This window comes from Akebia trifoliata, chromosome 3 (assembly GCF_017979445.1).
Source record: "Akebia trifoliata isolate Shusen 1 chromosome 3, ASM1797944v1, whole genome shotgun sequence".
Taxonomy (NCBI): Eukaryota; Viridiplantae; Streptophyta; class Magnoliopsida; order Ranunculales; family Lardizabalaceae; genus Akebia; species Akebia trifoliata.
Window position 1 is genome coordinate 4,295,889 of NC_141377.1, and position 25,949 is coordinate 4,321,837.

Consider the following 25,949-nt stretch of genomic DNA (forward strand, 5'->3'; position numbering starts at 1 on the left):
CTGGATGTAAGATCAGATACGACGCCCGGACCTTCTGCCAATGGGGATATCACTGTAGGGATAAAAACTTTGATTTTTTTTCCCCTCTGACACTCAATATTCTCAATCTTTGCAATCTTTAAATGAAAATTTTGAATTATTTCGTGATTCTTGATTTATATTTTCTCCAAAATCCATCGTCTTCAACTCATAATTTATCTGGTAAAGTCGTTTGGGATAATTTTTTATTTATTTTTTCTAATTATTTAGTAGAGAATTTGAGAAAATTAAGTGGCTAATCAAAATATGAAAACAATTGGCAATCTTATCACCAAACCCACGGTTGAATAAGATAGGATTTTTTTTTTTTTTTTTTTTTGGCAAGAGGTTGAAGATAAGGTATTTCGATCATTTTATGTTAGTCTCTCATAGAGGACCGAGGTCAATGTGAAGGACAGTTTGATGACACAAGCGTAGCTCAAATATTCACCAAAACGTTTGTCACGTGAAAGAACAAAATTATGCCAAACTCTTAAAAGAGACAGACGGGAAGAGTACGTTTCTCACGTGAAAAGTAAAATTAGGTAAATTACATTTTGATCCCCTAACATTTTGATAATTGCACTTATCTCTCTTTTCATTGAAGGGTTTAAAATTTAAATGTTATTTGACTATTTTACCCTTTTTTATATTATTTTTTATTTAAAAAAATTAATTTTACAACAATAATTAAATTAGCCCCGCCTAGGCATTCCTTGAACTCATTTTTGGACAGGCATATTTTTGTATATAAAAAAGAATAATATTTTAAAAAGGGTAAAATGGACTTTATAAAAATTATTAAGTGGACAGCAATTTGACAAAAGAGGGGTAAGTGGACTCTTTAGATAGTTATAAGAGAGGTAAGTATAATTATCAAAATGTTAAAGGTCAAAATGAAATTATACCAAACTAGAGGGGGTCAAAGAATAATTTATCCAACAAAATCCTGCCAACTGTAAAAGTGACTGGCTTCTGGACTGACCAATAATAAAGAATCAATTATGGACGATATAGGTTTCATGGGAGCTGTCTCAATTGATAAAAAAAAAAAAAAATCATTTATTTAGAAATTCTATATTGATGTTTCTAATGTTTATTTGGTCTATTTTAATTACATTAATAAGTTCTCTTTTCCTATTAGTAATTTTTTCTTTTCAAATGACAGATATATCCTTTTATAAAAGATTAATGATGTAATGATCTCGGTGGAGGACACACGGAGGACATCTTGACATGGTGACACACACACTCCTATAGATACATTTCTCCGAGATACGAGTAAAATGCATCTATGGATATACGCGCGTCACCATGTCAAAGTGTCCCCTGCTAAGGTCACTTCAGTTCAACTCTTTATAAAATGGTATGGAACCATAGACTAGAGCTTGAGTCATTCATACACAAAAAGAAATCAAGAAGAAAAGGTGTCTTGTTTGCAATATAAATAATAATAAATTGACTAAAAAAAGATAATCAAATATATTCAACTGTTGTAGAATGTTTATAAAATACTCTTGGTCCCTCACCTTTTTAGTATTTTGGAGCCCATAATATAATCTATATATAGAGTACCCTTTCTTCCACCTCCAGAGGATGGAGGGGGTATACAACAAAATATTATGCAACTCTATCGTTGCGTAGCAATAGAAGTCTACTCATATTGCTTCAACAACGTTTTTTGTCTTCTTTTCGCTCTGGTCATGAGCACTGATGAATATGGGGAGGGAGCACGCAAAGCATGTCGTTTTTTCATGTATATCTTGAGAACAAAAATCTATAGATCTATGCACATGCCACATCATTTGAATATATGTTTTTTTTTAGTCAATTTATCATGACTTGGGGTGTTAATGAGTCGGTTTCGATTCGATTCCTAAGGAACTTAGAACCACAACCATTATATTTATATCAGTTCTAGTTCTGAGTCCAATTCCAAAATCAATGTAACCAAATTCGGAACCACCAAGAAATACAGGTACCCATCGATTTCAATTCTCATAAATCGAATGAGACAAAAAGTATGTCAAATCATTATAAAAAAAATAAGTATATTATCCACAAAAATATTTAACTTAGTTATAATTTGTTATACTAAATATATGAGTTAATGGCTTTTTTTTTCAAAAATAAAAATTTATCTTATTTAAAGTTGATCAATTTTAGAAGAGATGGCTCATTTTAGGCTCTAATCCATATTATTTATGAAAAATTGAAGAACTCTACAGAGTATGCATTAATTTTGATATAAAATAAGACATTAAATCATCTATAATATTAATAATAATAAAAATGACAACATAAATCGGTTCTAAGTACCCATGGGTACCCATTAGATAGAACTTAATGGTTTTGATTCCTATCGGTTCGGTTCAGTTCCATTTTAGACTCGATTCTAATCGATTCCAATAAAAAGAGAATCGAAACTAGGGTTTTTAGTTCAGGTTCCAATTCCGATTCCAATTCTGTTAAATGAGTACCTATTGACACCCCTAATCATGACTCTTCCAATATAAAACTTGAAACAAGATATAAGTTTTATTTTTAGATTTGTCGACACTTTAATCCAACAATTGTTGGAGAGCTAGAAAGGAGACTACGCAATAGAAAGAGTAGAAATGGTATGGAAGAGAAAATACTATTAGAAAAGAAAAACAATTTGTTTATTAAGAATATTTTTTATCTTTTTAAAAATTAATAAAAATATTATTAATTTTTCTCAAATTATGATAAAGTATGAAGTTATATTGGTAAAGTATGAAGCTATGTTACCATATTACCCGCTAGGGGTTAGTTGAGATGGTAAGACACAACTAGGTTTGCTATTCAGGTTGTGACTTCAACTCTCTATATGCCTTTTCATGTAAAGTAACTACTTATTTGATATAACACGTGACAAGGTGGGATGGTGTGTGAGACCCCAAGTAAACTAGTCTCACCTAAGGTAGGGATATTCACGCGTTATGGAAAAAAAAAAAATTGGTTCCTACATGTGAGTTTATGTTAGCACACCAACTTTTACTTATAACACACTGATCTATAAGCAAACAAATTTAAAAAACATTGGTGTCTTGTTAATAGAATTTGTCTTTTTTTAGATAAAATTCAAAAATAAATAAAAGAGTGAGTAAATTTACCATTATAGCCTCAAAGAAGTAATGGCAATTACGTAAAATAATCTAAAACACAGGGTTTATTTTTTCCATTAAGAAACCCTTCTCGTGGCATATTTTTGATGACGAGAAGCCATATCCAACCCTAATTGAGAGTTCTATCATTCCATCTGTACTTTTAATTCCTAATTTTTCCCTTTTTTTTTCTTTTTCTGTGATTCTCCATAAGAGAGAGAGAGAGAGAGAAAGAGAAAGAGAAAGAGAGAGAGAGAGGGTTGGCGTCTCTCCTAAGCAGATTTTTTTTTTTCGATTCTCCATCTTTATATACTAATAGAAGTAGATTGAGATTGTTGTGCTTTCTTTCACAAAAGCTTTTTAAATAAAAAAAAAAAACTTGCTTGAGTATTAGTTCCATGGCAGAAAACAGTGGTGTTGTTGCTTCTGCTGCATTGGGTTCTGATCTGCCTGTTAAGAGGCTGAGAGATGATGAATCCTTGAGTGAGAATGGTGTCTCGGTTTCTGTTGAGATGGAGCACAGTAAAGAACCTGATTGTATCTCATCTGTAATTCCTGGGTGGTTTTCTGAGATGAGCCCAATGTGGCCGGGTGCGTTTCTCTTATTATTTTGTTTCTTAAGCTTTTTATTGTTGCTTGCTTGATTTTTGGTGTTTTTGTATATATATTTTTGTTTTTAACACTAATGGGTTTTTTCTTTTATTTTGTTTGGTGGAGATTAAAATATGGGTTTCTCTTAGAATCTGCAGAATCTTTGTCCTTCTTCATTTTATTTTTTTGGGTTCAAGTCGAAATCTTGGGTTTTGTTGATTGTTGCTTGTTTTTTATTACTGGGTTGTGTTCTTTTTTTTTTTTTTTTTGGTGTGGGGTTGAAGATATGGGTTTCTCTTAAAATCTGCAGAATCTTTGTTCTTCTTCTTTATTTTTTGGGGTTCCAGTTGAAATCTTGGGTTTTATTGATATATGTTCATTTTTTATTACTGGGTGGTATTTTTTTTTTTTTTTTTTGATGGGGGTTTAAGATATGGGTTTCTCTTAGAATCGGCAGAATCTTTGTTCTTCTTCTTTATTTTTTTGGGTTCAAGTTGAAATCTCGTGTTTTGTTGATGTGTGTTTGTTTTTTATTACTGGGTTGTGTTTGTTGTGGGGGGTTTAAGATATGGGTTTCTCTTAGAATTTCTTTATTTTGTTGGGTTCAAGTTGAAATCTTGGGTTTTGTTTATATTTGTTTGTTTTTTATTACTGGATTATGTTTTTTGTGGGGGTTTAAGATATGGGTTTCTAAGAGAAACTGCAGTTTCTTTGTTCTTCTTCTTTATTTTTTTGGGTTCAAGAAGAAATCTTGTGTTTTGTTGATACATGTTTGTTTTTTATTGCTGGGTTGTGTTTTTTTTATGTGTGTTTAAGATATGGCTTTATCTTAGAATCTTTAGAATATTTGTTGTTGTTGTTGTTGATTTATTATTATTATTTTCAAGTTGAAATCATGAGTTTTGATACTGTTGTCTGGTTTTCTGAAGTTAGCCCATTGTGACTCTAGACCATGTTTTTTTTGCAATTATGATCACTAGGTTCTATTTATTGTGGGGTTTGATTATGTGGGTTTCTCTTAGAATTCCCAGGTTGCTTGATTTTGTTGGTTTTCATTTGTTCTTGTTGAAATCATCAGCTTTTGTTATTGTTGGTTTTCTGCTGTTAGTTCACATTCATGTTAGATGAATTAAACGACAGTAACTAGGCGTGGATGAGTTTGGGATAATATCTATTCAACAGATAGTTTTTGGATGGGTTGGCCAAGAATTGATTCTTAGATAGAAGCCTTAGATTACTCGACATCGGATTATTGAGGAATTAGAATGCTAGAGTTTGGATGAATAGCTAAAATTGGGATTAGGGGCTCGAGTAGTGCTTGGATCCGTGGGTAACAATCTCAGAAAAGAGAGGGAGGTTATTACATGATCCGATGCTTCAGGGTTGTAGAGGATAAAACTCTATGAACTTTGAAGAAAAAAAATCCGAAAAAGTTATTTTTCACCGTTGAATTTTAATTTTAAGTTTGGGGAATTCTTCATGGAGCTCAGCTTGGATGGGCATCTATCCCGGAGTCTGTCTCTCGAACCAATTTGGTTTGAAATAACTAATGTGGACAGTTTACTTTAATTCTTACTGAGTTATGTGATGATTTATTTCCCTATGAAGGGCATTTGAGGAAGGTTAATGAAGTCTTGCAAAGACCAACAAAGGCTAGAGAAGGTTGGAAAAAAGGGCACAGAAGCTGGACCTAAGCTATCAAAGGCCTGTCATCATCTTCCAAAAACTTTAGTTTTTTTTTTCTTTTGCAATTTAGAATCCGAAATTTTTTGTTCGTTGTGTTTGGTTTAAGGTTCTTTTTTGTTTTTGTTACAGAGGAATAAAAGCCTATAGGTAATTTTAGATTCTTGTTCTCTGGATAACAAATGTTTTTACCACATATCAGATAGCTGGCTAGATTCATGCACAAAAGAGGTTCTGTGTTTAGTAACTCTGTGATTTCTTTTGTTATTATCAACGCGCATAATGGTGGGGCCTAAGTTGTTCATCATGTTATACTTGTGCTATTCGTTTCAGCAAAATGATCTGTAATCTTTCTGACTGGTTAAATCTTTATCTTTATATTTACAAACCTAAATTATGTTTAATTTGTTGAGTTCCTGTCTTCTCCTGTTTAAATGCATGCTTATAACTTTTTTCTGGGTATTGGTGGGACATTCGTATGTAGAATTTTAAAGTTGGAAACTTTTATAAATGTGTATTATATTCATAGCTATATTATCTATTGTTGTAATTCTGTTTCTTTCTTTCTTTTTTCCTTTCATAAATTAGTTCTTAGAATTTTCGATTTTTCCTTGTTCATGTTTACTAGTGTTTCTTTTTCTTTTTTTCTGTTTCACCTTTGATGAACAATGAAAGAAGTGAAAGTGACACACACAAATGACAATGCTTTGTCTAATTCTTTACAGGAGAGGCACATTCCTTAAAGGTAGAAAAGATCTTATTTCAAGGAAAATCCAAATACCAAAAAATATTGGTATTTCAGGTATTTGATTCTCTCAATAACATACCAAAGCTCTTTTTTTTTTTTTTTTCTGTCTGATCAAAGATTTCTCAAGGATTATACATAGATTAATACTAATTGCGATGTACTGTGGTGTTGTTTCTTATTATAGTCGGCAACATATGGAAAGGTTCTTGTCTTGGATGGGGTGATTCAGGTCACAGAGAGGGACGAATGTGCATACCAAGAAATGATCACTCACCTTCCACTTTGCTCCATACCAAACCCTAAGAAGGTATTTTCATCATATGAGAAATAATGAACACTTTCTGTATGTATTATTATTATTTGTTTGTTTGGGATAACCCTTCAATGATGACGGGGATGATTTATTTGTATTTTTAACAGTCTTGCTTACAAGAATTTCTTATCTCTTATTTTACTTGTCGGAAAAGAAAAAGAATCCCATATATTGTTATGTAGGAGCTATACACTACATGTAGCTTTTCCAAAACTATCTATGAGGCCCATCAGATGCATAGATGGTATCTGTTTTCATGCCATCTACTCTTTCCTACTTTTCCATATAAACACATGCATGCATGCAGAAAATAGTCCAAGACCATATAACAAGGATACTCCATTCTCGAAGAATTCTCCATGCAGGCATCATGTTGGTACCAACATGCCGACACACTTAATTTATAAAATAAAATAAAAAGCCTTAATTTATTGGAAAGATTTGCCATGCATGTCTAAGTCCATATAATCCCCAAGTTCTATTGTTCTAGATTCTGTTCTCTAGTTTTAATTGGAGTAGATATGACTTCTATGGACATCTCCCTATTGTTCTGTTTGAACACCATGTGATATCTAGCATGTAGTTTTCACTATGTTTCCAATTCACATGATGGCTGTGATTGAAGTTTTGCTACAATTTTTTTGTTATTGTTTGCTTAAGATGAATGCAAACAATGGATGTACATCATCCTTTTGCATGAAGGTTCTACACCTATTATTCTATTTTTTATACTTGTTCAATGAGTGAGGCATTTTTCTTCAGGTATTGGTTATTGGAGGAGGAGATGGTGGTGTTCTTCGGGAAGTGTCTCGCCATTCTTCTGTTGAACAGATAGATATTTGCGAAATTGATGGAATGGTTGTTGATGTGAGTAACTAATAACCTTTTTGTGGTTCCTTTTTCCTCGGATCTCTTTGGCTTTACGGATAATGAGTGCATGCTGAGCTCATTCACATTGGATCCCATTAAACTTTAGTCACCTATAAATTATTTTTTTCTCTTTCTTTCTTTGCTTTTCTTATGTACCAACTAAATTTGACTTCCTAACACCAAGGTTATCAAAAGTGTTACGCGACCCACACCACGCCTAGGCAATTGGGGGGTGGCCTTGCCTTGGGGCTTGTATTTTGGTCTGGCTAGGCTTCTTCTCCCCCACCCCCCCTCCCCTCCCCTCCTCCTCCTCCTCAAAATGTACATACCTGATACCTTTATATTTTTTATTTTTGTTTTATATAATATTATTTAAAAAAAACATTTTGGCATACTTTTATAACTGTGAATTTTTCTATTGAACGGGTTCTAGTCTTTTAGAAAAAAATTGGTACTTCAATTCAGAGGATTAAATAGTAAATACTGAAAATGTGAAAATCTTGAAATGTTTGTTTTTGGTTTTAAGGCTTTATGTATCTAACCTTAGAAGAAGATAAATGATCATGATACCCTTAATAGGATATCTCCTATCATTTTCTACAAGGAGGTCGAGGTGTCCTTTAGTTGTGTCTTTGCCATCATTTTTTTCTCACCTTTTCCATTGCCTTTTAGTGCCAGACTAGTTCTTTTTGTACCTCTAATAACACTTGCCAATATACATGTGACCTTCGGACATACAATGATATTCATAACCTAGCAATAATTGGGATAAGTCTAGTACAATTCCTGATTTCTTTTATTCTCATTCAGGTTTCTAAACAATTCTTCCCAGACCTAGCAGTTGGGTACGAGGATCCTCGTGTAACTCTCCACATTGGTGATGGTATAGTTACTCTCCTTAATTTTATTTCTTTTTTTTTGGGTTGGATTTCATTTACTCAGTTTATTTTCTACAAATTCCGCAGGAGTTGCATTTTTAAAGGCTGTTCCCGAAGGTACTTATGATGCCGTCATAGTGGATTCCTCCGACCCGATTGGTAATACTCTCTCTCTCTCTCTGTGTCTCTCTCAAACCACATAATTTCAAATTCCATGAGAATCTGCATTTTGATTCGTGATTCTGTGTTACTTCAACCAGGACCCGCACAAGAGCTTTTTGAGAAACCCTTCTTTAAGTCAGTGGCGAAGGCTCTCCGCCCTGGAGGAGTTGTGTGTACTCAAGCAGAAAGCATCTGGCTTCATATGCACATCATCGAAGATATTGTCACAAACTGCCGTCAGATCTTCAAAGGCTCTGTCAACTATGCATGGACAACAGTTCCTACATATCCAAGGTTCACTATGCTCGGGACAACCTAGATTCTTTATCTTCAATGTTTTCTACTTATACAGCATTTTTCTTCACTAATAAGAGAATGGATGTTTATGTTTGTTAATTTATTGGTTAATTTTGTCATAGTGGGGTGATTGGTTTCATGCTTTGCTCTACCGAGGGACCATCAGTCGATTTCAAGCATCCGGTGAATCCCATCGATGAGAAAGAAAGTCATACCAATGTAAAAGGCCCCTTAAAGTTTTACAACTCAGAGGTGATACTCTATTTCTTTCCCTGTCTAAAGTTTCTATATACATGCACTCATATCTAGGGTTGTCAATGGATTGGGGTCGATTTAGTACCGATCCAGTAAGTATTGGATCAGACCCTTATAGGATATCAATATTAAGATGCAGATCCAATCCATTAACAACCAAATTGTGCCAAACACGATTTTATGTATAAAATCTAAATAAACTTTATATATCTCAACAAATATATAATATAATTTATATACTTTATAACATATTGTCTGATCGGGACGTGATTGATCCATATCCAATCCAATAAGCTATCAAATTGAAACCTTATCGGAATCCAAAAGATCGCTCCAGACCCAAAGTTATCCGATTGGAGCCAGATCGAATTTCTGGTCTGATACGATCCACTGACAGCCCTACTTGTATCTAAGTTGTTTGTTTCTTACTTGAGATTATTTTTTTTTCCAGATCCATTCGGCTGCATTCTGTTTGCCATCTTTTGCAAAGAAGGTGATTGATTCAAAAGCCAAGTGAAAAGAGTGCCGAGAATGATGAGGCGCGTGGTTTAGTCGTTATTTACTTAGCAATCATATTTAGCGAAACGGGCAATGTGGCATCTGACCTGGTATTTATGTTAAACTGAGAGAGAACTGTATTCCAGTCATTGAGGAATTTAGAGATTGTTTTTTTTCTACTGCTGATTCAGTAAATCCAAAATAAATAGATTATTCCAAAAATGGTTATTTTATCTTCTAGATCTTCAAAATTGTCAGGAAAGCCCATTTTGCTGTTATAATTGGTATAATTCTTTACATTATTAGCGTTAGAAATGGCTTTAGATGGATGAAATTAAATCTGAGTAACTTTGGAACATTTCTTTCTCGGATCAACCAACTTTGGAACATTTGAAGAAAATATTTGAATAAGAAATAAGCCCGTTTATTCAAAAAAAAAAATTTGCAATTAATGGCCATGGCAATCCAATCAACAGAAAATGAAGTAAAATTTGTTCATTTTTATTTTCTGACATTAAAATTGTTCGATAAAAAAAAAACAAAAACAAACTTTGACGAGATCATAATTACATTAAAGCCACCCACCATGTAAGCATAGCTTGTAAGACTTAACGTGGGAGCTGCTCTGCAGTGTCAGTGAAGAAGTCTTTGGAGTTGATGGACATGATACACAATCCGTGGGGGAGAAAGAAATAAATAGCAAGGAAAACTATAACTCCAAGATCTGCCTCTTCACCGACTGGGGGCTGAGGAGGATTTCTCCAATATATCTGACTAGCGCACCAGAGACTGTATAGACTTGCAATGATAAGAATAAGCTTCATAGATTGAATCGATTGTGTTCTAATGGACTTGGTTGGCTTCACTCTGCAGAACAGAGAATGTGTGTTAGCTTCTAGAGTTATGGGGATTTTACAAATATCTCTAGCATGCTCATCACCATCATAAATTCAAACAGTGATTCTCAGTATTTTTTTTTTCCCAAGCACTCTACAATTAGGGATGCAAGGTAAACCCAGGCTAAACTCATGTGACAGAGCCCTCAACCAGAGCATTGAGCCTGAGCTTATTAACCCGAGCTTGAGCTTCTAAACTGGGTTTACCCCGAGTTAAAATAGTTTTGGACAGGTTGAACAAACCGAATTTTGTTTTGATTAGCAAAGAAATTTTATATCTTAAGCAAGAAATACAATTAATATAAATAAAATTTATATCCTAAACAAGAAATAATTAAAATTCGCTTTAAAACTAATAAAAGATATACAATTGATATAATAATATTTATATTTTATTATCTAGACTCGGGTTTGGGTTGAGCTGGGTTGCCCGAGCCCTCAACTTAAATTAAGATCGGGTTGAGTTATTCTAACCCAAGCTCAACTCATGTTCTACATAACTCGGCCTAGGCTCACCCATCAACCAGGTTGAGCCCAGGTTGTTCTTGGGCCAACCGCTTAAGTTGCAGTCATAACTATGATAACATGTAGGATCATAAAAGCAAACCGAAAAAAAGGAAAAAAAGAAAGAAAAACAGAAATATATATGGAATTTATATGAAATCTGAAAGTAGCACCTGTTGATGAAAATGAAGCCCCCTATTAAGCAAATGCACAATAATCCAACCACAACAACGGCGTCAGGGTTGACAGGAGCTCGGCTTTTCCACCAACCAGTGCTCAATATCCAGGAATACATTGACGAATGGCCATTTTCCTGTCCATTTAAATGGTGATACATGGTCAGCCAGTTTAAACTATGAAGGCAATTCAAATGGGCAAAGTCTATGCTGGTGTTATTGGGGAAAGAACAAAAACACAAAAGAAGAAACAAAGCTCGCGTGCACAAAAACCGCAGAAGTTCAATGTAGACTGAACTAAGGAATTTGAGCAATTAAAATATCTATGATATATATATTTATAAGTCTTAAAGACTACCATTTACCTGGACAATCTCATGGTTGAGTGCTAAATAGCCCAAAACAGACTGACAGGAGAATTTTTGTGCCCGTCTTGGGTTAAAACTTGGATATTCAAAAAGGGTTACGAGAAGCGACACAAGTTCCCTTTAAAAAGCATAAAGGGTTTTTCCTTGTAATATATATAAGCTCATTATTGGTTGTTTACACACGTTCCCCCATCTGTAAATAAAACCCCTCACAAGAAATTATGGGTCGGGCTCGGTAGTGCTCACACATAATCCCAATCATTTATATGTGGACTCCAACGGTTGGAATAAAAAATGACTTATGAGTTCACTTTCATGAGTCTATGGATCCCAACCCATAAGTTATATGACTTTAAATTACACGATAATATATGAGCATAACTATTATCAGCAAAAAAAAAAAAAACTTTTATACTAACAAAGCATATCATACTCAGTCTGATATCAAGAAATGCTCACCTCAAACAAGTGATCTAAGAAAAAGTGTGATAAAGAACCAGCAGAGACCAGTAGTAAACATTGCATTCTATTAAGAGGGACCTGCACCACAGAACCCAAAAGACAACACAAGTTGGATTTTAGAAGTAATGAAACCCATGGAACAAATCTTATAAAGCTAGTAACCCTAAAATGAAAATGAGAATCCCGACCCATTACAAAATGGCCAACACATGTGTCAAATGGGGTGGGACAAATCTGAAACTCACGTCAATCATGCAAACTTAAATATCCATAAAGTGACATAATTCAAGAAGATTGCAAAACCAAATGCTGCCAATAGATTTATAGTAGTAGAGATGAGGATGTTTAGATAGATGAGTGGAAACACTAGGAAAGATTAAATTAGAAACAAACACATTACAAAAAAAAAAAAAATGTAGTAAGAATAGCTCCATAGGCTATAAACTAAGCGAAAGTCAATTGCAATGGTTTGGGAAATATTCAACGAACCGAATACAGCCTCAATTAGAAGGAATATATGATTTTAAAGTTCTAAAACAATGAAACGAACTAACAAAGATCTATATGATTGTGGATTGTGATAGTGAGAGCGGATATGAATACAATTTCAATAATAGAAGACGTGGTAACTGAGATGCCTTGGCCGATTTTCATTGTGAGTCGTCCTTCACATAGACTCGATCGAGTCAATAAAACTCAGCTGAGTCAAATGGGTTTTTGTATTTTTGATAATAAAAATCTATATTAATTTGTTAATAATTAAAATAGAAATGTGATCATTTGACTAAGCATCTTCTAATCCACCTTATTGGAGAGCTGCTATTGGCACCCCAACTTTTACTTATTAGACCCCCTCCCCAACTTTTAATTATTCTTAATCGTTCACTTTATTTTTATTTGGGTTGTAATAAGTAAAAATCGGGGTGCCAATAGCAGCCCTCTTATTTTATAACAGAAATGTAATTATTTGATTATAAATATATATATTAATAAATAATTATAAACCAAGTCAGGTACACATTCGATAAAAATTATTATAAATTCTTAATTTTTATCTCAAATAACTAAGCAGAAAGACTAGAAATTTGAGATTTGAGTTGGGGTTTTAGAGTTCAGAATTCAAACTTAATTAAATTCTTCTAAAAAAAAAAAGATCAAACTTCCTTACCCCAGAAATGGAATCAAGAATTCCCCTTTTGAGAGAAACCCTAGAGACCCAACTGTAGAACAGAGACAAGGGAAACCCTAGAATCAAGATGTAATAGAAAGGGTGGTGTACGGCTTCCATGAGTAGAGAGCCGAAGCTCTGGGCTAAGCCGAGAGTGGAAGTGAGCCACTCAGAGAAGGAGCCGAGATCCGGACCCAAGAAAGCGTTGGCTGCGTAGACGAAGCAGTGATGTGGGCTAAACTTTCCATGAGAGAGACTCATCAGACCCACACCAGATCCCAAGGCGTACATGGTGTGAGGGCCGGGGCCTGGCATTGGTGTGCGTACTGCGCACCCCCAACACACACGATTGCAATTAAGGAGGCGCGCACGGCTTGGATTGATGCGTAGTACGCATCCTTCATTGTAGGAGGTGAAATGTTGACTGTACAATAATTATTAGGGAAAATTATTTAAAAGACCCTGGAGAAGGGACTTTTTCTAATTAGTTCCTAAGTTTTACGCGGTCAGTCCATTTAGTAAATTTTTCTTTTCTTAAAAACTCCCTACCCTTTTCACACGGTAGATTTCCAAACAGCACTTGTGATTGTTAACGATTTATGCATTTTGGGAATTTTTTGATAAATATAAATTATATAAATAAAAAGAGAAGGAGGCTGAGGTAGCCCCTAAACAACAAAATTAGATAAGCAACAGGGGAAAAGCAGAAAGAAATCAAAAATACATGCCCTGCGGGGAGCTAACTAACACCAAAGATATCCCAGTTAAAAACAAAATCTTGGAAACGCACTCCCTCAAAGTCTTTGCTCATCTTAGACCACATGAATAGAAGTCCCAAAATCTCTAAGATCACTGAATGAGACGAGCTTTGACGAGCTTTCTTTGCAATGGAAGATCCTGTTGTTGCGCTCTCTCCAAAGACCCCAAGCAATGGCAAAAGGCAGGATAGCCCAGAGAAGCCTCTTTCTAAAATAAAAGATATTGAAACTCTACCCCTCCAAAAATTCAGAAAAAAATAAGGGACAAACCTAATCCACATGGAAGCGAGCTAAAAAAAACATCCAAATAACTCGAGAAAAAGGACAATGACTAAGAATATGATTAACAGACTCTCCATCCCTAGAACAAAGAAAACAAAAGTTTGGAGTAATCCACCATCGATTTATCAAATTATCCAAAGTAAGGATTCTACCCAACAAGGCAAGCCACATAAAGAACGATACCTTAGAGGGAACATGAACGGACCAAACGACAGATGGTAAGGATGAGACTTCACCCGATGGCAACAAACAATAATAGAAAGACTTAACAGAGAACTTCTTATCCTTAGCCTTGACCCACTCCCTTCTGTCCTACTCATTTTCTCTAAATTGGATCGAATTCAGGAGATCTAGAAGAGATGTAACTTCCGTCAATTCTCAATCGTTGAAATTCCTCCTAAATCCCAGATCCCAAGAGTCCGTGTTCCCATACCAAATCAAACACTGCCTTATAGATTTATTTTTTTTCAAAGAGCAAGTGTACAAGGATGGAAATTGAGTAGACAGAAATAAATTACCACACCATAAGTATGGAAATTGAATTTTGGGAATTTCGAGGAAATTAAGTATGGAAGTTGAAAAACCAAAAAAAATCTAGTCCATATTACATTTTTGTAAAAAAATCGTCAAACTTGACAATAATTAAATAAAAAATGGTGAACTTCACAGTTTAATATGAATCAGACATTTTATTTTTATTTTTTTCCTATTTTTTCAATTTCGATACGTGATAAATCTCCTCAAAATGCCCAAAATGCGTAAATCATGATTACAAATAAAAAATTATAATATAATCATCAAAAATAAATAAAAAATTGAATTTCAATTTCATTCTTCAATTTTTTATTATTATAAATCATCAAAATAAATAAAAATACATCTAAATATTCAAAATTAAGAAATATCATTCTCGCTTCGTCATTCATGATCAAACATCATCGAAAAACCAAATTATATGAACAAGATAATAATAAAAAAAAAGAGAGAGTTTGAGTATTCCGAGATGACCTTATGCAAATGAGATGAGATCTAGGAACTCTTAAGAAAAGAAAAATTTACTAAATGGACTATTAAGAGAACATTCAAAATTTGTGAACTATCTAGAAAAAAATCCCCTTAAGGTCCTATAAGTAATTTTTCCTAATTATTAATATTTTATATTAGAGAGCTCTTATTGACACTCCAACTCTTACTTATTAAATTCTAATTTGTTAAATTATATATCCCCCCCCCCCCACCCAACCCAAAATAAATTAATTAATTAATTAATTAAATAATTCTCAAAACATGTTCAACTTTTGCAAAAATTCTGATTCTCCTATACTGTTCAGTTTAATTCCCAAAACATATTTTCCAATTAGGTATCTTAATTTAAAGTGATGAATTCACTAATAAATCTAAAGACAAATATCTTTGATTTTAAGGTGACAAACTTATGGATAAAAACATGACAATCTTGCATGTAAATTTAAAGATAAAAATATCCTTATTTTTTTAAAAGGCAACTTCACAAGAAATTTATCAATGAGTTTGTCACCTTAAATTAGAATACCTACACCAATGAATTCACTCAAAAACATGTTTTGAGAATTAAAATGAACAATTTATCGGACTAAGGATTTCGTCATATTCAGCACACAAAATATAATTTGCCCTTAAAACACACTCTTCAAACATTATAAGGGTTTGGCTCAAATTATAATTTCATCATTATAACACTCATTCAAATAATTTCAATAGTTGATTAGTCTCTTATAAAATCTTAAACCCACAAAATAGAAATCTAACCAAGCAAGGGAGGGAGAGAGAGAGAGAGAGCTGTTACTAACGCCACCCCACGATGTGTGCTAACTCTTTGGTGATTTACATATGAATTAATGTGGCATTAGCAAAAGTTGGGGTGCCAAAAGCAGCTCTGTTCAAATAACTATGGTTCTTCTCTTCATAAGATGAATTAGTAAATTCTCACTCAACATACTTAAATATTTTAAAACAGTAAAAAATTAATTATTTTATATCAAATATAAAGTTTAAAAAAAAATAAAATACAATTGACTTGGCCAAATTTATGAAAATTCTTATATTTTAAAAATATTGGATAAGTCAAATCAGACCACGGATGGGCCAAGATAGCAGATAATCTATACCGATCTTTCTCGACAGCATTGACAAGTCTTCTTAGTCTTGGATGACCTTTAAAATAATGTGAAAAACTGATAATTAAAATATATATATATTGATAGAACTTAAAGTTAATGATATTTCAAACAATAATGCCGATGGTTTTTATTCATTAACTGAAATATCCTTCAAGATATTTCTAAGAAATCATTTCTTGATTGATTTTTGCTTCATTGGTTCAATTAGATTTTCCATATTCAAAATCCAAGCACGCAAATTACAAGAAAAAGTATAATATTAAAAAATTCCTTAGAGTTAAAGAAAAAAATTTCAGAATCTCATTAACATTTCATTCGAGTCCCAATAGAAATCAGAATCTCTCAGCCAAAATATTCTAAAATAATATTAAACTTTAAATCTTGATCCCGATAGCCTTACAATCCAACAATAGAGAGAACAAATACCAGGAAAAAAATACTCCCTTTGTCAAACTACAGAATGATCGAAAAAGGTTCAAATCGACTTGTGTGCCCAAAAACTGTTCCATATTGCACAACTCGAACTATTTCAACAAGGCTACAATGAAACCCCTCACTTACTTCACCACTAAGAGCACAAATCTTTATAACTTGTTATAGGAAGACAGCCAGCCGGGGAGCCGATCCTCCAATAATTGTAGGCCATATGGATTCAAGACAACTTGTAATCTATTAAACGTTTCCCCTAATTCCTTAAAACGGTAAGGTTTGTGGAAGGGTCATGACATGCACATCAAACTTATGTGATATTTGGTAGATTCAAAAGAATCTATTTAAGAGAAAAATGGGAATTAGGACCGAATAATGAAATTCAAGAAAGAAGATAAATTTTGCTAGAACAGAAAATCCAAAACTCTAGAAGAAGAAAAGTAAGATAACATGCTGGTTATACAAGCGTGATGTGTTCTACAGTTCTAACTTATAACCATAACTGGCAAAACTGGAGAAAAAAAAAAAGGGAGGTCTTATCATGTGCAAGGAAGAAAATGCCAAACCAATGAACATAGCAAATGGGAAGTAAATTAAATTCTTTCTTTTGTCTTGAAATTAAGTTCTCTGAGTAGGCGATAAGAGGCACAATGTGATACGGAGGTTGGCAATTGTGCCAACAAAAGATCGGCATATCATTTCCATTGTACAAATGACGCAACTGAAAGACCATGAGGAAATTTGACAGCCACATCACCTTGACAATCATCAAATCATAAACTAAACATGGCTACTTGTGTTGTTGAGTGAGATGGCACTAATTACTAATATTTCAAAGACACAGATAATTAACAACCAACCCTTGAAATCATAAGTAAATGGAAGCAAAGAAACAGGAATCAAGTTGCGAAAAATACCCATCAGTTTCATTTGTCTCTCCTGAATTTTTTTGCAAAGGATAGCAGTTGAAGTTGGCAAAATGCACAACGCACTCTTCATAACCCACAAACGAAAAGTAACTGAGGAGTCTCAAAACAGTTTTTTTCTTGTTCAACCAGCTGACATAAAACCAATGGGTTATGTTGCCAAAGGGTGCAAATCTCACACCACACACAACCAATGTGCTGAGCTTTATGAGGTTTTGACAAGCGACTCAAGCTGAGAAATCACAATAAGTGACAGATTGATGGTGTGAAGCATAAAAACCGCAATGGAGTTTCGACATGTGATTCTAGCTTGGAAATAACAAGAAGAATTACACGTGATGGGGTGAAGCAGAAGTGCAGAGAAACCCCGTCTGCTGTAAGGAGGATTAAGAGTTCCCAATGGTGCCATTTTAGCAGTATCGCACCTCAAAACAAACAAAAGGGTACCTGTCTATGTAAGATTTTTTCAGAAACCTCCACCCAAACCACTCATCGTTAAGAAGTATTTATATTTATAAATAGCAATAAAGTAGAAAAATGACCTCTCCAATTTCCAGATAGCAGAAAATAGTTTCGTGCAAAAGTGAAGAGTGCAAATCAACTCTTTTGGCAGCTAAAACACTTTGTAGAAGCCAGTTACTGATCCGTAGTCAATTTCAATGGTCTAACAAACCCAATATTCATGCAGCGATGAGAACAATAACATATCTGTCTGTCGAACCAGTACTACAAGTACTATATCCGGAGATCTCATCAGTTGTGTGGAGAGAGTCTGCTTCAGCTCCTGCTCCGGTGTTGATCTCTGGCAACAGAAACTACACTCAGCATGTACATATGTTTAAGTAAAGCAGAATTATGTAAAAGTTTTGAAGAGTTTGGTGCATGGCATAGTCTTCTTCCATCATAAGTCATCCAATGTGTAGTCCCAACAATCATTGACTATCCAACAAATGGTCTTGTTGGATTTGACCCCTGCGGTACACAGATCTTATGATCTCTAAGAGTCCGACTACCCTTACTAAGTTAGTCCGACTGGCCTTACTAAGAGTACATGGGCTCACCTTGAGGCATCCAAAATCATGATCTGATGCTTCAGGGTTGTAGAGGACAAAGTTCAATGAACTTTTTTTTTTAAATCTAAAAAAGTTATTTTTCACCATTGAATTTTGATTTTAAATTTGGAAGTTTGGGAGCCATCCATTTTCAAAATCTTGGATCAAGCCCAAAAGAAATTGTTTCTAAAAAAAAGGATCTGAGTTTTTCGATGAAATGTAGAGGGCTGTGGTGTCGGATTGCTAATGTGGTAATCCATTTGGGCAAAACAAAACTTAGTAAGGCTTAAAATCTTATTATGTTAGTAAGGAAAATGTTTTTCGATTCCTAATAATGTACATGTCTTTATTGGCTTACTGTCCATCTTAAAGGTGGGCCATCGTGTTAGCAAGTCTGGATTGATGGCATTTGTATTTGAAGGCTATACATTCACTAAATAGTATAATAGTCTCATGGGGGCTTGTCAATGAGGCAAACAAATAGCAATAACAATATCAGAAAAGATTTGTTGACGTGGAACAACTGCAATTGAAAAGAACAATAAACATACACATTTGTATAAGGTGAACCATTATGAGCACGGCGATGTGGTGGCGACATGCTATAGCTACGACCAGGGCGAGGAGTTATGCTGCGGCGTCGTGGAGACTTTGTCCCATGGGGGCTGTAACTCCTGCCCACAAGATGTATGCTTTGTGAGGATACACAACTAATAAACTAAGCATCACATGTGAAACATACACAATTAACAGAAAATGCTCACCAAGGATAAATTCTAATTAGTAGGGAATCACAATTTAATTCTAATTGTGACAAAAATAACTAAAAAATAATCGGAAACAAGAAAAAAAGAAAAGAAAAGAAGCCATCCTGCATATGGCATAAATGTGCACACATGCAGGATCCACCTCTGAGGTCATATGCAAAAACTTAACCTGTCCAGATGATCTTAACCACCCAATCAATCACATTCAATGAAAAAATACGTGTGAACCCAGATAAATATCTACACTAGATAACTACAATCATATATTCGATCAATTTTGGGCCTAACAGGTCTCCTTGTTGGCCCATTGAATGTCGCCACATTAGTCACAGCCTTCCTGTTGAACATAAGCAACAAAAAAAAACAAAAAAAAATTGTATAGCAAACGAAAGGAAGTCAATATCTTCTTATCTTCCAATCATAATGGAAAAATTATCAAATATGTTGTGCTACTATTAACTAAGACAATCAAAGTGATATAAAAAAGATTAATGCTAAATGAGCATTTCAAATCACTGCATCTTACATGCTAAGAAAGCTCCTCTTATGAATCCAACAATTGAAAGAAGTGTGAACAAAAGTGTTAAACACAACAACCATGTCATGGAGAAAAAAACACACCTGCGCCCATAGCTGGGGCTCCTACGACGTCGAGGACTGGGGCTACGACGTCGAGGACTGGGACTACGACGTCGAGGACTGGGGCTTCGACGTCTTCCGCTTCCCATGCCACGTGAGCCAACACGTAAGCGACATTCCCGAGCAAAATGACCAGGTTCACCGCACTCATAACATTTCAAGTCATCGCCCCCACCACGACCACGTCCACCACCACCACCACCACGACCTCCACCCCCACCCTTAGAATTATGAGAAAGCTCTACACGCCAACCATTCTTCCCTGTGAAACCAAATCACCAATTGATAGAAGTGTCTGAGATATAGGTAATACCTGACATAGAAATAGCTTTATCTTCAAAATTATCTTTCGAAAGAAAGGCATGCCATCCAGTAGGAGCCCAGAAATCAACTTGAAAATTTTAATGCACAAAAATTTTAAAAACTACTCAACGACAAGTAATGAGGATGATGAATGATTACAAGGAGGGAAATTTGAATCAAATCATAGGATTCAAAAATGATTTCCTTACAAACTGGGTAGAGAAAAAAATGAAACTATCCACAAAAAAAAACTGTAAATGTACCAAGAATCTTTCATAGTTCATCATATAGAATCATATTTTATATTTATGTGTTCTTCCAGACTATATTATACACTATGCACCACTATATACACCTTTTAACAAAATGAAGAAAAAATCGCAAGAAAAAAGAAACCAAACTGCTGATTAAATTAAATAGCTTTCTTTTCAACAAGCAACAACAGTAAAAAAAAAAAAAAAAAGCAAGGGAAGAAGAAGAAAAAATAGATAAAAAAAAAGTGCATCTTCAGACCTTTTTTGGATTAACTTTTCGTCATGCATGGGCACACACACACACACATATATTTACAGAAAAAAAAAGGATGGAATTATGCTAAAGCCATAAGAACAAATATTTATCAGAATTAGTTGAAAGGGTATGATGTGTGGGGAATACTTGCACCTTAACAAAAACTAACGGAAATGAAGTAATCTCTTAAATAGGAAGCAACATATTAACTTACCTGCCATTTTTTATTGGTGCTTAGCACCACTTTTTTTATCAACTTGCCTGGCAACCTATAGATGTAAAATATGTTTTTCCTACTTACCATCCAAAGCACGAATTGCATCTAGCGCGTCTCTACGATCATCAAACTCAACAAATGCATAACCTGGTGGCTTTCGAGCAACCCAGACACTGCATTTAAATCACTAAATATGTAAGATATCAACAACAAATGATGATTGCATCATTTATCAAAACCAATGAAATATATATATAAAGACATATATATATATATATATGTACAGATTCATTTATTTATTTTGGATGGGTCAGATTATCGTCTTCCTTTTGTTATCTTTTCTTTTTCATTAATATAAATTGCTTTATCTATCAAAAAAATTTATCAGCAATTATGTAAAGCAGTCTAGTAGTCATATTAAAGAATAAGAAATGGGCTTATCAATATAGGAATTAAATACTCTTTGAGATTCTATGGTGTGAATCTTAGGTCGAGCATCTTTAAACCTAGATTCATAATTATACCCATAACCAACATCAATACCGGATAAGAATTGGGTGCAATAAATTCAAGAAGATAAGTAAAGAAATCCCTCGAAAAACTATCGAAGATTTATCAATAAAAACACATATCAAAGATTCCCTCACATGGGTAATTGATCTGGCTTCTATAGGTGACCAGAAATTACCCAATTTTGTTCAGATTCAAATCAATTTTAACTGACTCCATCTAAGTGGCCAAAAGGGTATCCAATTTTTTCATAAACAACCAAATGGATTGAAACATTTGGAACATCGAAAATCTAAAGGCGAAGCTTAAACGAACATAAAATCATATATAAAAAAAGATCATAAAAACAACCTAAATCTATAAAATAGGAAATTATACCTCCGAAGCACACCGTACACTCGAAATTCATCTTCGAGTTCTCTGTCACTAACACGTGGATCCAAGTTCCCAACATAAATTCGAGACATTATTGATCTGCGATTTCAACCTATTTAAAAGAATTATCATCAATTTTACGCAAAATTGAACGCAAATCTTTCCACAAACAAGAGAAACTAGGTTTTCTCGAGAGGATTAAAATGGGATGAAGTGAAACAATAGATATGAGTTTACCTTGAAGAGAATATCTAGGGTTTAGAGGAACCCCAACGATCAAATTGAAACTGAGAGAATATGAGCTTTGCCCCACAGAAAACCTCGCAGAACTCTAAAACCCTAACGGAAGGGCAATATTGTGTCTCGTGTCGGACGAGTCGAACGTTCCAGCATGGTTTTAAAACTCGCTTTGTCGTCTCGTCTCGTCCATAAACGAGGCCGAGTCGTCCGATTTATTGGAATCGTCTCGTTCAATAATGAACGTAGCCCCACCTTATTTGAAAACATGTTTTTAAAACTCGTTTTGACGTCTCATCTCGTTCAGGAGCAAGACCAAGTTGTCTGATTCATTCGAATCAGCTCGTTAAACAATGAACGCCCTCCGCCTCTTTTGAGAAACACATCAAGTTTGAAATGACTTGTCAACCCAACTCGTATATGGACGATAGTGAGATGATTCAGACGAGTCGTCTCGATCTCAGGCTAGATTTAAAACCATGTTTGGAAAACACATCTCGTTTTAAATGACTTGTCAACCCATCTCTGATGAACAAAATCGAGACGAATCGGATGAGTCGTATTGGTCTCAGACGAGATTTAGACCCATGTTCCAGACAAATTTAATTTAAATAATAATATTTGTTTGAATGATTTGGAGCCGGGGTCCTTGCATTTTGATCAATTTTAAAGATTTCCCCTTGTATTTTCAAACTGATGATATATACCCCTAAAACTCAAGTATTCTCTAATAAACTAATTAAATGACATAAATGCTCTTATAAATAATTTTTTTTATCATAACCATCACATGGGTGGCCGAGTGGTAGCACTTTGGGATTAAGGGGTGTGCTCCCCCTGTGGTCTCAAGTTCGATTTCCACCAGCTACTAATATCAGTGGCCACGAACCGTAGAATTAAAATCATGTTTCACAAGTCTTATTTGGGGAGGATGGTATTGGTGCGGGCAAACTGGCCGAGATACCCCTTTAATAAATAAATAAATTTTTTATCATGAAATATTATTTTTTATGGATCACAAATATTTAATTTATTAAGATGAATTAGACATATAAGAAAAGAAATATATTTAATTGGATCAAGTCAAGACCTTTTAGAAAGGTATTTTAGTGAATACAATGAATTTCCTGTAATGTCTTCTTCTCTTACCATCATTGAAGAGAAGAGAGTTTTATTTATAGAAGATACATTCCTCTTGTGGGAGATTTACACAGTGTATACTTTCTATAAACATAATGTCAAAGAGAGAAAGTTTCCTTATTACATAGATTTCTAGATAAACATTCCTAACACAGAGATATCAAAGAGGGCTCTCAAATGGCAGCAACATCTAGGAGATCCTATAGTGCAGGATTCTTGTGATTACCTTCTATACGCCCCCTCAAGTTAGGCGGGCTTTCTTGAACGGTTAACTTGGATCGAAGAGTAGAAAATTGCGGATAAGTGAGGCCCTTGGTAAATATATCGGCAATTTGATCTTTAGAGGATATAAACCGAACATCAAGAGCTCGACTAGCAACTTTTTCGCGCACAAAGTGATAATCAATCTCAATATGTTTAGTGTGGGCATGAAAAATCGGATTCGCGGTAAGATAAGTAGCACCAATGTTATCACACCAAAGTATAAGGGGAGAGACACTAGAAATACCAAGTTCACGTAGAAGAGATTGAATCCATGTCAACTCAGCTGTAGCAATAGCCACTCCTCTATATTCGGATTCAGTACTGGACCTAGAGACGGTCTTTTGTTTGCGGGCACTCCGAGATATAAGGTTCGAACCTAGAAAAATGCAATATCCACTAGTAGAACGACGATCATCTGGACAACCAGCCCAATCAGCATCAGAGAAAGCACTCAAGGCAAAAATGATTTGGATGGTCGTAAGTGAAGACCATAATGAGTTGTATTCTTGAGATAACGCAAAATACGTTTAACAGCATTCCAATGCTCTTCAGAGGGATTCTGCATGAATTGACACACCTTACTGACAGAGAATGCAATGTCTGGTCTAGTAAGAGTGAGATATTGTAAAGCACCAACAACACTCCGATATTGGGTTGGATCAGATAGTGTAGAGCCAGAGTGCTTGGAGAGTTTCGAATGGCTACACATAGGAATATTGACTGGTTTTGCTCCATCCATTGTAGTTTTTCGTAGTAGATCAACTGTGTACTTCCGTTGAGAGAGGAATAAGCTGGTGGCACTACGATGTGCCTCAATACCCAAAAAGTAACTCAAAGAGCCAAGATCTTTGATGGCAAAAGTCGATTGGAGCTGTGAAATAAGATCCTGAATGCAATCCATGTTAGACCCAGTGATAATGATGTCATCAACATAGACAAGCATATAAATCATAAACTGAGGCGTGGATTTGATAAATAAGGAGCTATCTGCTTTGGAATCAAGAAAGCCAATGTTCTGAAGAAAAGAACTGAGCCGATGATACCATGCTCTCGGTGCCTGTTTAAGACCATAAAGAGAATTATGTAATCGACACATGTGATTAGGGAAGCGAGGATCAGTGAACCCAGGAGGTTGTTTCATATACACCTCTTCATCAAGGACGCCATGAAGAAAGGCATTTTGAACGTCCAACTGATGCAGCGGCCATCCTTTAGACAAGGCAATACTTAGAACAGTGCAAATAGTGCATGGTTTAACAACCGGACTGAATGTTTCACCATAGTCAATGCTTTCTTGTTGATTAAAGTCCTTAGCAACAAGACGGGCTTTGTAACGCTCAATGGACCCATCAGGTTTCCTTTTTTATTTGAAGACCCATTTACTGCCCACAATATTCAACTTTGGAGTAGAGGGAACCAAGCTCCAAGTACCAGTACGTATGAGTGCATTAATCTCTGTAACCATGGCAAACCGCCAATTGGGATCACCATTGGCTTGAGAAAAACATGTGGGCTCATTAAGAACGTCATTAGGGAGAGGGTGTTTGGTGGCAGTGAAAGCTTTGGGCTTAAAGACACCCATTTTTCCTCTTGTAATCATAACATGGTCATTTTGCACCATAGGGGGAACAGGAGATGATGGTAATGACGACTCGATTGGATCATGTTGGTAATTTAGGGGAGGTTGGTTGGTTGGAGGGGAATGTGACCGGTCAGAAGGTGAAGATGTGAGTGGTCGAGAGACACGAGATGATGAGGGTAATATAGGGGAAATAGGTGGCGAGGAAATGGGTGGCAAAATAGGCGATTGTAGAGGGAAGTCATGTGGCATAGTGGTGTTCAAGGGTTGTGGGGGTGGTGCAGATATGGGAAAAGGAGCATGACGTAAAATAGGCGAAGAGCTATTCTTCAAAGCCACAAATGGGAAGGTCTCTTCATCAAATACAATGTGACGGGAAATGTACAAACGATTTGTGGGTAAGTGAAGGCATCGATAACCTTTATGAGAAGGACTATACCCAAGAAATAGGATAACCATTAGGAGATGGTGTTTGAAGGATGGGGGTGGAACAGGATGTCTGTGTGGGAGAACTCTCAACCACTTTGTTTGAGTTGGAAGAATTGGCAGCCATAGGTGGTGAAGAAAGATTGATCGACTGCTCTGATACCAAGTGAATACAATGAATTTCCTGTAATGTCTTCTTCTCTTACCATCATTGAAGAAAAGAGAGTTTTATTTATAAAAGATACATTCTTCTTATGGGAGATTTACACAGTTTATACTTTCTATAAACATAATGTCAAAGAGAGAAAGTTTCTTTATTACATAGATTTCTAGATAAACATTCCTAACACAGAGATATCAA

At 34.9% G+C, this 25,949-nt stretch overlaps 3 protein-coding genes across 3 annotated transcripts; 1 reads left to right on the forward strand and 2 right to left on the reverse strand.

The window, feature by feature from the left end:
• The first annotated feature begins 3,313 nt into the window (after positions 1–3,313).
• On the forward strand, positions 3,314–9,674 carry LOC147405625 (spermidine synthase 1). The gene is made up of 9 exons (XM_086433421.1): positions 3,314–3,737; positions 6,146–6,222; positions 6,353–6,475; positions 7,244–7,348; positions 8,162–8,234; positions 8,317–8,388; positions 8,490–8,685; positions 8,811–8,940; positions 9,395–9,674. Exons 1-9 carry the CDS (start codon positions 3,545–3,547, stop codon positions 9,458–9,460), a joined length of 1,035 nt encoding a protein of 344 aa, XP_086289547.1. The 5' UTR covers positions 3,314–3,544; the 3' UTR covers positions 9,461–9,674.
• A 247-nt stretch (positions 9,675–9,921) lies between these two features.
• LOC147405626 (uncharacterized) lies at positions 9,922–13,437 on the reverse strand. Its single transcript, XM_086433422.1, has 4 exons — positions 13,016–13,437; positions 11,845–11,925; positions 11,015–11,154; positions 9,922–10,308 (listed from the first exon to the last, which is right to left on the reverse strand). Exons 1-4 carry the CDS (start codon positions 13,328–13,330, stop codon positions 10,050–10,052), a joined length of 795 nt encoding a protein of 264 aa, XP_086289548.1. The 5' UTR covers positions 13,331–13,437; the 3' UTR covers positions 9,922–10,049.
• Positions 13,438–18,019: 4,582 nt separating this feature from the next.
• On the reverse strand, positions 18,020–22,335 carry LOC147405627 (serine/arginine-rich splicing factor RSZ21-like). The gene is made up of 6 exons (XM_086433424.1): positions 22,180–22,335; positions 21,946–22,054; positions 21,142–21,230; positions 20,010–20,289; positions 19,173–19,295; positions 18,020–18,371 (listed from the first exon to the last, which is right to left on the reverse strand). The coding sequence occupies exons 2-6, from the start codon at positions 22,032–22,034 to the stop codon at positions 18,347–18,349; spliced, it is 606 nt and encodes a 201-aa protein (XP_086289550.1). The 5' UTR covers positions 22,035–22,054; positions 22,180–22,335; the 3' UTR covers positions 18,020–18,346.
• Positions 22,336–25,949: the final 3,614 nt, after the last annotated feature.